The sequence below is a fragment of the Heloderma suspectum genome, chromosome 7 (genome assembly GCF_057233095.1).
Source record: "Heloderma suspectum isolate Gila_16-S chromosome 7, 16-S_ref, whole genome shotgun sequence".
NCBI classification, from domain to species: Eukaryota; Metazoa; Chordata; class Lepidosauria; order Squamata; family Helodermatidae; genus Heloderma; species Heloderma suspectum.
Window position 1 is genome coordinate 87301709 of NC_139464.1, and position 14391 is coordinate 87316099.

At 46.3% G+C, this 14391-nt stretch overlaps 1 protein-coding gene across 2 annotated transcripts in view; it reads right to left on the bottom strand.

The window, feature by feature from the left end:
* TSPAN12 (tetraspanin 12) overlaps window positions 1–14391 on the bottom strand; it is a 126031-nt gene that overhangs the window by 89285 nt on the left and 22355 nt on the right. Inside the window, exons 2-3 of one of the 2 annotated variants that reach the window (XM_084810853.1) lie at window positions 5279–5398; window positions 949–1099 (exon numbers count right to left, since the gene is read on the bottom strand). In XM_084810853.1, the coding sequence (XP_084666979.1) occupies window positions 949–1099; window positions 5279–5385 (258 nt within the window). In that variant the 5' untranslated portion in view covers window positions 5386–5398. Of the gene's footprint in view, window positions 1–948; window positions 1100–2343; window positions 2558–5278; window positions 5399–14391 lie in introns of those variants that run through there. The other variant, XM_084810854.1, reaches the window with a different exon arrangement.

Below are 14391 nucleotides of genomic sequence, written 5' to 3' on the forward strand. Positions count from 1 at the left end.
CCCGTGCCCCGAGGTGAAGGCTTACAGAATAGCTACCCAGCATAGGCAACCTAGGACAGGCATTAGTGCCTGTGGGCCCCATCAGGCCCTGGCAGCTGCCTGCAACTGTGAAGGCCAGGCCTGGTTGGCCAGACTGTGTTTGCATAAAAATATACACTGTCTATTCTATGCCAACAACCTTCATACATGTAGACTGCTTTTTCTCTGAGGAATCAGCAGGAATGAGAAGGCTCAGAGTGTGGGTTGAGTATGGGTTGTTGCTGTATCACGGGTTGTCATTGTATCACGGGTTGTCGTTACATGCGAACCCAGCACTGTGGTCTAACTATGGGTTGTTAAGCATGAATAACCCAGAGTTCACAACCCAACAACAAACCATGAGTTCTCTTCCTAGGCTGGTCATGGTTAACAACCCATAGTTAAACCATAGTGCAGGGTTCGCATGTAATGACAATCCACAATTCAACAACCAATTATTCAACCACAACCCATACTCCGGGTTGTCATTATGTGCGAACTGGGCCAGAAATTCATCATTTAGTTAATTGATGAGTGATCTAAATAATCGTCAACACTGGAATCGGGACGGGGAACACAAAAATATTCCAGAAGAACATGTTTGCTGACTTCCCTCTGTAGAGACAAGGGACTCAGAATGGCCTTATTTCTATGCTATATCCAAATGCAAGGCCACTTTCACTGCACATCCCACACTCTTCTTTAAAAATCAACTATCTTTCTTTAATGCTCAGGACTGTTTGTCACAATGCTATATAGATCAAAGAAGGGCAACGTTTTTACTGCTGGAGAAAAAGCAGAGGCATAATCCCACTGAATTTGTGCACGCATAGATGTGTCCTTTTGGTGCGCTTTCTGGAAGTGCTGGGGCCTGTAATCTGAGCAGGGCCAATGCCACCTGCTTGTTCAGAGGAGGACGTGGGAACTCACCCAGAAGAGCAGATTGAGCGCATAGAGCAGGCAGCGCAAACACTTCACTGAATCTTCTCTAGCCATTGTGAGCAACTCTCCGCAGAAAGCCCCATCCTCAGACTCACGACATCCTCTTACTAACACCTCCGACCAGGCAAACTTTAGCAACCTGGAAGGGGGGGGGGAGAAGTAGAAGAAGAAAAGGAAAATTGTTTCACTGATGTCAGCAGAAGGAAAGCAAGCAAGGGAAGTGCAAACCCGAGCGGGGTGGAAAGAAAACCTTCCATGCTGCACAATCCTCACAAACTCTTTCTGCACTACTGCTGAGTTGTGTAGGTTTCAACTGAAGTGTCATTTGAACATCAAAAGGGACAAAGGGGGCGGTGGGGGGGGGAAATGGTAACAAAAAGCAGGCACGACTTTGCACTGCTGAGAGCGTCTTTTTGCCCCCATCCAAACCACACGCGGTCAAAGTATTTTCTATTGCAAAATACACATCCATTCATATTCATATTCTCACACACACACTAGATGGCAGCTTTTCCGTGTTTAATTAATTTCCGTGTCCAATAAATCCGAGAGAAACCATCACCCTCCGGTTCTCCTCTACCCTCACGGAATCAGGGCTCTGAATAAGCACACCTGCTTTGGAAGGGTGGGAAAAGTTTGTCGTTTTATTACTCATTAACCACCTCGATGGCGCACATTACTACAGGACGCTTAGAAGGAGGCACTGAGCTTGAGTGATCGAGATAGAATAGGCGACTACCCCACCCACCCCGCAGTAACATGTTTAGGACCAGGGTAGTGGAGGGGGACAGAGACCCTTCCTACCTATCCCAAACTTTATCCCCCCCAAAAAAGGTTTTGGAAATACCCCACCGCTTACTTTCTAGATCCGATGGGATTCGGGATGCGATCCCTTCTATCCGCGGAGGTGTCGGATTGCAAAACAAAAAGGCGAAGTGATGGGGTGTCAGGGTGGGAAGGGGGGCGAGGAAGAAATGACAAGCGTGTACAGCCGTGGCAGCACAGAGAGAGCGGCTGCTGACAGCGCAATCCTATGCGTGTTTACTCCGAAATAAGCCCCGCTGTGTTTAAAGGGGCTTACTTACTCCCTAGGAATTGTGTTTAGGATCGCAGCCGCCGGAGAGTTCCTCATTCACTCTCCCCCCGCCCCCGCCCCGGGATGCGACGCAAATCAAAGCCGTTGACAACAAGCCCCTCCCGAGCCCACGTTCCGTCTCCCGCGGCGGCGGAGGCAGCCAGGGCACAAGAAGCAAGCGACACCTAAGTCCATTTAATGTGCCGGTTGGAGGGCGTCTACTCCCGCCGCCTAAGAACGGATCAGGACCTTACCGGGCTGGGGACCGGGTCGGGGGAGAAAGAAGAGGGAACGCAGAAGGCATTTACCGCGTGGGCTGCAAGGCAAGCCCGCTCTCCGCTCCGAAGTGGTCCCACTGAGCTGATCCAGGGGACGGGGGCGGGGAGTGAAAGCGATCCGCTGAAAGTCAGGCACTTTCCAGGGGGCTCCTCTCCAGATCCAGCAGCATGGCAAAGTGCGGCTTGGGTAATAACTTAACTTGCAAAATATTTCTTCCTCCCACCGCCTTCCCCAGCCCTGAGTGGCGGCTCAGCGAAAGGCAGCCGCCAGCTGCACAAATCGTTGCCACGCATGCTCCGGGTCCCGCTCTCCGGGGCTCCTGTCGGGTCTTAGAGCCCGCTCGCTCTTTCGCCTGGCTTTTACTCCGAGCTCGTTCGCGAAGAAAGTCGCTCGCTCGCTCGCGGGCCTCCTGACGGCCAACGCCTCGCTGCAGCGAGGTCGATGCGCACGGCTCCGAGGTCGGCGTGCACGGTCGTTGTCGCCTAAGGCTGCGCTCCTAAGTAGCCGTACAGGGCAATCCCGTGCGTGGTTTACCCACAAGTACGCCCCACTAGGCTCACTGGGGCTTTCAATTCTGTATACACTTACCTGGGAGTAAGGCCCACTGAACTCGGTAGGGCTTACTTCTGAATAGACATGTGCAGGGCCTTAGAGGTGGCAAAGCTGGGCGGTTGCAGGGGGTACTGAGCTGAGCACCAAGGTGAGCTGGGGGTGGCTCAGTGGCTGTGTTTTGTAAAATGTTTATCTGCAGTGATCTAGGGTGGCAAAAACCTTTTTTGTAACCTTTTTTTCCCAAGTTTCTGCAGGTGGTTTGGGTACTAACTTCAAAAATGATTTTCCCTCCATTCACTTTAAAGTATGTGTCTTTTCCAATTTCCATGTTGATGTCATTTGCCATACACAAGCCATACGACTTGTTAACACTGCAAAGCTGCGGGGCCGCCCAGAGGTGTGGGGAGGGGAGCAACTGGGGCAATTTTCCCCAAGCCCCCACAAAGCAAGGGGCCCCCTGCCTTAGTTCCTATGTGTACCATTGGCCCCTGCCACACTGCTCACCTGAATTCTTGGTACTTTGTTGAAAGTCTCCACAAAAAGAGGAAATGGTATATTAGAGTGTAAGACGACACTGAATCTCAACATGTAATTGTGACATCGGGCGACACCTCCCTGGCCACAGTGAAGTAAATATTTTACACAGCTGGGTATGAAACAGAATAGCTGCTAATTTGAGGCTTAAGCTAGCTATAAAATGTATCCTTGGGAGGCTGGATAGGAGGGAAGGAGGGGCCTGCTTATTATAAGGGAGTCTATACCTATCATGGTAAGGTAAAATCTTGCTTTATGTCTGGACAGCAACACAGAGAAGATTGGTCAGGCAGGCCAAGTACCCCTGGTTGCAAGGAGAGAAGGAACAGGGAAGGCTTTCAGGAGGGATTCTGTGGCAGACCAGGCAGCCTGTTCTAGTCACAGGAAGAACTCCAGGCCCGCTGGCGAAGGAGTTCAAGGAGTGAGTGAGTGAATGCCACCTCAGATTTCCAGGTAAGGTGCCACCGGGGAGTAATTTTCTATGGCCACCACCACAGAGAAAGGCGTAAGAGTGGTGTGAGGCCGGGCTGTAAGGGAGCAATCCTTCCTGAGTGCGGAGTGGAGATGGCCAGCACCAGAAGACCTGTGAGACTGAGCCCCAGGAAGCAGAAAGGAGCTCTGCCAGAATTTGGAGGGGGTGCTCAGGAGAAGCACAACCCAATCCCTCTTCCCGTGACCCTCTCTAAGAAAAAAGGGAGCACATCTGTCATTCTGCTCGATCCTAGAGCAAGGAGGAGCTGCAGGTGAGAATGCTCCGCTGCAGTCCATGCATGCAAGAATTCTTGCATGCAGCCTCCAGCTTTGTACATGTATGCATGGCTCCTTGGAAGGGGCAACAGCAGGGCTCTCAACATCACACCTGCACCAGGCCCCGTAAACTCTCGGGGTGGCCCTGCAAAGCTGAGCACAAGGGGGCAGGGGCACCAAAGGCACTCCTTGCCCAGGGCACTATTTATCCTAGGGCCAGCCCTAGACACATATAGGGTTGCCCTGTAGATATGTACTCCATATGCTCCAATGAATTAGTCAGTGGAGAGTGGTGGGGCTGTAATTCCATTCTGGGTTTCTGTCAGAACCAGCCAGACCTCTACAGGAGCTGTCCAAATTTCTGAACCCATTTTGGGGATAGGGTTCAGCACCTTGATAATCCCTTTAGAGTTCTGGGTGGTTGTGTTTGAAATCCAGAATGGATTTATATAGCCCCACCAAAATCAGAACTACCAGCCACTACTGAAATTAGTCCCTGTGTAGGATTGCAGCCTTAGAAGTAAGACCCATTAAGAGGCATTGCGCATCAATTCCACTTCTTTTTCCTTAATGGATTTTCTGCAGTAAGCAAAAAGGTGGAAGAAGCAGTGCGAAACCGCAGGAGGATTACAAGTAGAAGATGAAAAGCCTCATCTAGAAGCACCCAGTTGTTTTTAATCATCATTGTGACTGAGCTGTATATCTGTAGGTTCCTTCCTGGAGTGCCTTCTGAAACTGATTTCCAAAAACATGGCAGATCCTCAATAGATCCTCTGGGAGGGATGGGGCCTAATGGATGACAATATAGCCATGTCCTTAAACTTGAGTAAAACCATCAGGACTAAAACCTTCAAAAGAGTTCTCCTTAAGTGCTTTATACTGCAGACCAACCATTCCTTTGTTTTGCAGATTAATAGTCCCAGATGTCAGTTAATGTCTCTGTAATGGGCTTTCAGTTAGGAGATGATGGTCTCCTAATTGATGGAGATCTCACTTGAGAGTTTTGAAGATATAGCCATGAGGCTGGGAAAGGGTGACATCTTTGGCCACAACTACAAGGGTGGAACAGAGAGACATCAGAAACATGAGCTGGAAGTTTGGGGAAAAGAGAGAGAGAGGCAAAAAACAAACCCAAAAATGACAGCTGAGAAGAAGGGGTGGCAGGATGAAGAGGGTTTCTCGAAGTTGTTCTCTGTAGGATCTTCTGCCTTGCAAGGGTGCATCCTGTTTGCCTCCATCTTTGTTCTGCTTCTATATATGTCAAAGGAAATATTACAAATACATTTTTTATTCAGGAAGGTCTTTGACCCATAAGCTGACTTGCATATATGGTGTAATTAGTTTTCACTGATTGTTTTTATTTATTCAGTGATGTTTTATCTGCCTTGTTTTTCTGTTTTTCACTTTGTATTTTATTGCTGATTCATTGTATTGTATTTGTATTATTGCTGTTAGCTAGCTTGACTGCCATTTTTCTTGATCGAAAGGTGGGGTACAAATCAAATAATCAAATGATAAAATAAATAAAATGAACAAAGAATACACACTACTGATAATAATACACGCTACTCATAAAGGGCATGAGCAACCAATCCTAAATTATTTCCTTAGGAGTAAATGCAATGGCTATGAATAGAAAGTTTATCCCAAACAATGGTCAATTTCTTGAGAGGTGTCCAGAGACCATTGTACTTGGAAGGCACACCCTGTGATGAGGACTGCACCCCCAAGATTTTGCCTGTGCCTTTAAATTTAGTGGGAGAGCCAATGTGCTGTAGTGGCTAATGTGTTGGACTGAGAGTCAGGAGGTCTGGGTTCTAGTCCCCACTCGGTCATGGAAGCTCACTGGGTGACTTTGGGCCAGTCACAGACTCTCAGCCCAACCCACCTCACCGGGTTCTTGTTGTGAGGATAAAATGGAGGAGGAGGATGCCACCTTGGGTTCCTTAAGGACGTAAAAGGTGGGATACAATTGTAATAAATAAATATAAATTTGCCACTGAATCTGGAGACAAAGCTCTCACAGCTTCTCCTGCTCATTTTCATGCCCCTTCCCCAGGTCTTTCATCAGCCCTCCCACTTGCTATAGTAAGCAGGATGTGTTGCCAGGTGTGCCACGCAACAAGATAAGCCACCACTGCCTCATCTCCGGAGTGAGCAGCAGAAAGGTACAGAGGGGGATCAACAGTCCCATGGCCCAGAGGTCAGTCTCCATAATTCCAGCTGTGTGAGGTCTACTTGGGTTATTCTGCATGGAAAGAAAGGTATGCATAGAGGTGCTTTCTAGATTACTACTATCGCACATGTTCCAAAACTAAGCTCTAGCTCAAGTTAAGTCCTGTGTCTGAGTAAGTGTGCTTAAGTTTCCAGCCTGTGGGCAGTATCCAACAATGTCATTTTGCAAACTGAAATAGCCCTAAGCAGAGCTCTACCAAATCTTTCCGGTATGCAAGTACTGACGTATTTCACTTCTGCGAGTGGTTGTGCAAGTGCTTGCACAAATATAACTTTAGTTGGATTCTCCTCTTGCACATATTTCAGAACCTAGTTTCCACTAGCGCAACATCATTTGCACTAGCAGAATGAGACAGTTGGATACTGCCCATACTCTAGAAACTTAGGCAGCTGCCTTATACTGCCCTATAGTGTAGACGCTATTTGTCTTTACTGTCTACCTAACCGGCAACGGTTCTCCAGGGTCTCTGGCAGAGGTCTTTCTTATTACCTGTTACATTTGGGGCTCCCCAGATGTTTTAGCCTACAACTCCCATCAGCCCTAGCTAGCATAGCCAATGGTGAGGCTGCACTGGAGTTGTAGATCAAAACATCTGGAGGGCCACAAATCGCCCCTTTCTGGGTTACATGATACTTTTAACTGTGGAGATGCCAAGGTTTGAACTTCTGCAGGCAAAGTATGTTTTCCACCATTTAGCAACAGTCCTACCCCTGAGGCCCTGTATTGATAATCTACCATATTTATCAGGGCCAGCCCAAGATGTATTGCTGCCTGAGGTGGAGCAGCAAATGGTGTCTCCACATCCCAGTGTCAGGGTACATAGTACCAAGGCAGAAAAACTCACAAGCACCTCTCCCCATTTCTGGCAGTAAAAATACAATAATAAATTAAGGGTGCAATCCTATGGCCACTAGTCAGTGCCTAGACAGCCATAGGATAGGTCAGTTCCTGGGAACTGAACTTTTGCCGACCTCCACCCCGTCACGCATTGCCTCGTAGGCTGCGAGGATCGGCCCCATGCTCCGCCCTCATAAAAGCAACACAGAGCAGCGAAAATGGGGTGTTCCTGGGGGTGGGGTGGGGTGGGGTGGGGTGGGGAGGGCCTTTCCGACGCTTCCTGTGTGTCATCAAGTGTCCACCACCACCACCACCACCACCCTGCTCTGACTTCCCATGCCTAGACAACCGAAATCGGCTGTCTAGCCGCGAATGCAGGGCAGCTGAGGCATGGAGGGGACAATCCCCTCTGTGCTGCTCCTGCCCTGCATTGGATTAGCAGTCACCTCCGAGTTTGGAGGTGGCCGCCTATCCCGATAGGATTGCCCCCTAAATAGCTAACAATTTGCTGTCCATTCATGACATCCAGAATCAGCTGCTTGAGGTGACCGCCTCACTCTGCCTCTGGCAGGGCCAGCCATGATCATTATAGTGTTAGACCACAATTCACAGCAGTAGCATTGAATAGATATATATGTTCACAGTAGCATTGCTGCATCAAGCATGTTTAAATTAAAGAGGGCATTTGGGATTTGTGGTCTGAAATATGAGTAATCTGCTATATTCTATGGGTCTGTGACTTTCAGAAAAGAGAGATATTCTTTAAATAACCTGCAATACTTAATTTAAAGCCTATGGTTAAGTCAGTTGTGCTCTGCATTCACTCTGCCCATTTTAAAAGCACACAACAAGGGAAATCTCATTCTTTAAATATTCTTAAAAAAATTTTGAGCAGCAGTGCCTAATTGATTTGTTACTGGAATAAGATCAATACACAAAAATGGAAGAAGCAGAATTGCATGGCTTACTCATGAACATTCTTCCTTATTTATAAAAATGCTTACATAGAATTCTCTGCAACTGCATGTGCAGAACAATCAAGCAAGCAAATATTTTTTTAATGGTAGTTCATTAACAATACTGGACCTTCCCTGGAGTCTCTTTAAATATGACATTTTCCCTATTCTGCAGGGATGGGCTACTTGTCCCCTGGCCCCAGTGTGTTGGCTTACAACTTCCATCATCCTACACCACTGGCTATGCTGACTAGGGCTGATGGGTGTTACAGGCCAAAACATCTGGAGAGCCACAAGTTGTCCACCTCTGCTGTGCAGAGATAGGCACAAGTTATATGCACAGTCTTCTATGAGGTTGACATGACTGCTTATTTTGCCACAGATATATGGATGAAGAAACCTGTGTGACATGACCCCAAGTCAGTGATCATTCTCTCCTCAGCCTTGATTTCAATGAGATTTTTGATTCAACTCATTCAGTTGTACTCTTTTATATTCAGATTGGATCATCAATTTAAAATGTCACAGGAATGCATTAACGAAATATTTTACGGAGGAAGACAGGCAAGAGTTGGAACAGAGTTAGAGCCAGTGTGGTGTAGTGGCCAGAGTGTTGGACTGGGGGTCGGGAGATCCGGGTTCTAGTCTCCACTCAGCCATGGAAGCTCACTGGGTAACTTTGGGCCAGTCACAGCCTCTCAGTCCAACCTACCTCACAGGGTTGTTGTTGTGAGGATAAAATGGAGAGGAGGAGGATTATGTATGCCGCCTTGGGTTCCTTAATGAGGAAAAAAGGTGGGATATAAACATAATAATAATAAATAAACATCAGGGACCTGAACTTTATTGAAATCATTGACATATCACTCCTAATAGTAAATCCCAGTGGTGAATGCCAAGAGAACTGTAGCCAAAATGTGACCACTGAAAAACAAAAAACTCGCTAACTTTGGGGGTTGCACAACCAATGAGTGTGATGGAGCAGTGAGGAGTCCCATGAAGCCATTTCATGCTGTTCAGGACCTAATAGTGGAAGCATTGTGGTGGGGGAGGGCAGAAGCACCTTGCCTAAGATGCCAAAATATCCTGAGAGGGTATTTGGTGGTCTCCCAGCTTTTGTTCAGTTTTCCCCCCATTCTTAAAGGTCCAAATGCCTCTCCCAAGGGTGAGGTACTGACAATAACAGCATTAAGCTATGGTGTTCTGGTGCTGGGGGAAAATTTGCCCGTCCCTTTTGCTTCACCCCCATTTTCCTTCGGCCCCATCCACCACTGGAATGTGGACCCCAAAAGCTTTTCAGAATGGAATTTGCCCCTCAGGCTGAAAGAGGTTCTGGGTCCCTGATGTAATAGCACAGCATATGCAATAGAGTGTGGACCAGCCGTTATGACTACTGCTATGCTGAAAAATTCTCCCACATTTTCTTTAACCATTCTCATTCAATTTGATAGAAAAGACATGGCTTTTGAAAAGAAATTCAGTGGTGCAGAAAATTTCGGAGAAATTCTCATGGGCTGGGGTTGAGGTTCTTTCCTTGCATAGGAGGCAGCCAAGTAGTGTGCCCTGTTTTTCATTCTACAGTCATCTCTCCAGCAGCCTGTAGCCTCCTTGGCTTCCCACGCTTCAATCAAGGCCCAGGGGAAGATGTCATGAGGCAATTCCTCCCATGGGACTTTTTCAGATCAGGAAGTGCAGGCAGTCTAGGAGGCTGCAGAGCAATGGAGAGATGTGTAACAGAAAGAAAACACAGCACCCTCGGCCGCCTTGCTGTAATTTGGCGAGCTCAAAAACACTGCAAAAATAAATTAAAAAACACCCTGAGAATGAGGCATAAAAATGGAAGCTTCTTCCACAGGGGAAGAAAACGTTCAGGAAATTTTGGCTCAGCACTAGCTCCACCTCTTCTCTGCAGCTAGACACAACAACGCCCCCTGCACTGTGGTGGATGCAAACTGCCAACACAGTTGGCGCTGTTGCCACTTGCAGTGGGAGCACAGAAACCCCCAAACCCCTTACGATAAAAGAGGTTGTGCTATAAGCCCTGCCAGTGGGGAGCCCTATCTGTGAGAAACTGCTGAGAATTTCTCCTCCCCCTGGAGAAATTTGGTGAAATTGTCCCCCCGTTTCTTTGCCCACAGAAAGGGTGGAGAATTTTGAGAGGCCATTTGCGCACAGCTCTAGTTATGACAACACCTCAGAGAACTGAAGAAAGGATCACAGCAATGGAAAGAGTCTGCATACAAATGGATACACATAGTATACTGCTCCCTGCAAATGTGATATACGTGTGCGCCTGTACAGGTGTGGGTGAGTGCACCTGCCAGTCCATTCCCCACCACCTCCTGTGTGTTACTACAAGAGGAATGTGTCAGTCAGCTGTACGATTTGATTATGCGTATTCTAAAATTGTTGCTAACACCCTACAGCTTTATACTCATTTGATGTTTTCTGACTTCAATAAAGCTATAATAACTAGAGAAACAGAGATCGAGCTGCCTTTCTCTTTCTTCTGTTTATTCAGTTTAAAGGGATATTTTTGAAATCACTTCGATGTCCTTGAATCTTGAGCTCTTGCTTTTTGTGTTGTTGTTCTTAAATAGAGCTGTGAGTGTAAAAACTATGTTAAATATCCTGAAGGTGTGGACAGACACACACTCACTGGCATGTACAGCAGTACATTTCCTGTTTTTATCCAAGATTCTGTGACTAACAGTGCAATCCTATACACACCTACTCAGAAGTAATCCCCACTGAGTTCAGTGGACTTACTCCCAGATGAACCTGTATAGGATTGCAGCCTTGATCTAAAAGAGATGAAAATGTGCTTTACCATAATTCCACTATTTTCACTTCAGTTATGAATTGTATACCACATATTAGACACAAAGCATGAACGAGCACTTCTGGCAGTAATGGAGGTTTTGCAAATGAATGTTTGGCAGGCTCTGCAGACCTAATGAACAGCCCCCCGAGGGGTGCTTTTTTTCTCCTCGACTGTCAAATTTTGTGAAATGTCCATGACACCAAAATTGGAGAAGAATTACGGAGAAAGTTCCCATGCAAGTAAAGCATGCCGTGTAACAGGAAGTCTTAGCCATTCGCTCCCAATTCAGAAAGTCCTTTTCAATTTTGTTCTGTCTGGAACAAGCAGAAAGCATTTCAAAGGAAAATAAATACTTTTATAAGTGAAAATCCTATTTTTAAAGGAAGGTCACTGGAAAAAAATTCAAGATAAACCATTTAAAATCAAGTGGGTTAAAATATATATAATGTGGGAGTTCTAACATTGAAGATTGTTATTTATGTACTTAACACTGCACACATTTATTTATATACTAAGGGTGCAATCCTATCGAGATAGGCAGTCGCCTCCGAACTTGGAGGCAACCACCTATCCTAAGCAGGACAAGAGAAGCACGGAGGGGATCTTCCCCTTCGCGCTTCTCCTGCCCTGCTTTTTTGGCTAGACAGCCAATTGCGGCTGTCTAGCTGCAGGAACATGGAGCGGGGAAGGAAGCTGCTGTATGACACATTGGATGTGTCGTACACACAGCTACACCCGCCCTGCCCCGGAACACCCCCAGCCATGGCTCTTTTCTGTCGCTCTGCGCTCATCTTGTGAGCGTGGAGGACGGGGGGACGGTTTTCCGGGAACCGACCTCAGAGCGCGAGGTCGGTTCCCGGAACACAACATATCCTATGGCCATCTAGCCACTGTCTAGCAGCCATAGGATTGCTCTTTATTTATGCTACTTTGCTCTACAAATATCCCTAAATAGTTTAATGGCTTGCTTAGATGTGTAAGTTCTAAGATGCATGACTATCAGTACAGCTCCCAGTATCCTAGTTCATGATCTCAGATCCTGAAACTCTGAATTTGGATTGTATAAGAATAGGAATGGTTCTTAGATGGTTAAAAGGCAGAAAAACCTATACACCAAGAGTTTCCATCAAATGGGATTATTGTTCTGAAATCTCAGTGCTTCAGGTGAATCTTTTGTTCATACAGGGAGGGAGATCAATTTACATTACTTTTTAGAGTTATAAAGAAAAATAACTTATCTACCCCCTATTTGTTGCTTTTTGCTACTGCTGCTGCTGGACTGGTGCTAGCTAGAGCTAGAGCAACTAGAAACAGAAAGCTTGACTATAAAATCCATGAAGTGGTATGACACTGATTAATTTTCAGGTGTGAGAACAAGGTGTTTTGACCAACTACAAATTCCATGATACAGTGCAACTGCAAATGAAAATATATGCACAATATCTGTAGCCAGAAGTGAATTGCAGATGAGAAAGCAGTGAACTTTGGGAGTGCATGAGAATTTCAATTTGGGAAAGATATTTTGTCCAGGGATCTGTTGTTTTGGTAGAAAAACAATTAGTGATGGATTTCCTCCAGCAGATTTTGCACTTTCCCTATGTCAAGGTTCCCCTTATGACCTGGACCCCCTTAGCAACACCTTAAGGATCTCTTGCCTCCATAAGGGAGCAATCCTACCAGGCAACTGCCTATCCAATGCAGGACAGGAGAAGTGCAGAGGGGATCATCCTCTCAGCGCTTCAGCTGCCCTGCATTCGTGGCTAGGCAGCCGATTTTGGCTGTCTAGCCGCGGGAAGTCAAAGTGGAGGAAGCGGCGGCCATATGACATGTTGGATGTGTCATATCAGCATTTCTGAGTTCCCCGCTCTGGCACGCCCGCAGGAATGCCCCGTTTGTGCCACTCCATGCTCCTCTTCCAAGTGCGGAGCATGGGGCAGTTCTGCACTGCCCATGAGGCAGTGCGGGAGGGGGTGAAGGTTGGTTCTCAGGGAACCGACCTATCCTATGGCCGTCTAGCCACTAACTAGTGGCCATAGGATTGCGCCCTAAGTGTCCCACCTTTCTTCTTTTAAACTTCCCCTTCCCAGTAACGTGGGGTTTAGACTGTAGACGTGCGGTTACTGACACTCTAGACACAGGGTTTAACCACAACAGTTTACTATAAATGAAAGCAAGCAATCACAACTAAAGGTATTCACACAATAGAGCTGTGGGATACAAAAGGCCTTAAAAGAAAATAAAAGTTGCAAAACACAAGTTCATTTGCCCTAGCTGTCCTTAGACCTGTCCTTAGGCTGCTTCTTCCTGCTCACTCTTCAGACTCTGCTCTCACTTCAGGCTCTGGCTGTCTCTGCTCTTACTGGCTCTCTCGCTCTCTTTATATACCCTCCTTCCTCAAAACTGAAAGTACTGCTTCAGATCTGATGAAATTAAACTTAACTAGGCAATTGAAATAGAAACTTAACCAGAGAAATGAAACTTCTCAGGGTTACCCCCTCCAAACAGAAAACTCCAGACCTCTAAGCCTGACCTTTTTTCCTTTTGCCTCCATAGGCCTCAAACCTTCACTCCCTATTTTGACGAAGAAGACTCAAAGTGGAATTTCCCTATGTTTTCCATTTCTCAAGAGTCTCTTATATCTTGCTGGACTCATCAGGAGATACCGTCGTGGTATTATCCAAAATTTTGGAGGTCTGGTCTATCACAACCCAGAACTGGTCCTTTAGTGCCCACTCTCTAGAACTCCCTACCATTACAAATTAGTGGCCCTAATCCTTCTGGGTTTTCAGCACCTACTGAAAGCATATCTTTTCCACCAGTCATTCCCAGGAAGGTAATTTTGGTCATCTGTATGAAGACTTGTTTTTTGTGTATCACTTAAGGCATAACTCTATGCATGTTTAGACAGAAAAAACAAGCCCTACAACTTCCAGCATGCTGGCTGGGGAATGCTGGGAGTTGTAGGGCTTTTTACTATCTAAATATGCATAGGATTGTGTCCTAAGATATTTTGTTAATGGAAGCAATTCATAAATAAGTATCTTAATACAGAAGTGAAGTCAGAGGATTTCAGGACATCAAGGGCCTAAAAAAAGCTTTATTAGAGAGAGTTCTGATGAGGAAAACATGGGGAAATATAGTCACAGGAAAGATGCATTTAAAGCTTAGAATTTTGATATCTATAGTCCAGATAACTTTGGCTTTAAACATGTGTGTGTTTGGTCATACGTCTGATTGCTTTAGTTATGTCTATGGACTGAGTACCTTTTTAAGGCCAAGATTTTCCCTGAGTTGAACCATAATGCAATGATAAGCCCACTAGGATATTGTTTATCATGAGACTGCTCTCTCATTCCTACGGTGTTTGGATGCTTTGTATAACTCTGTGGCA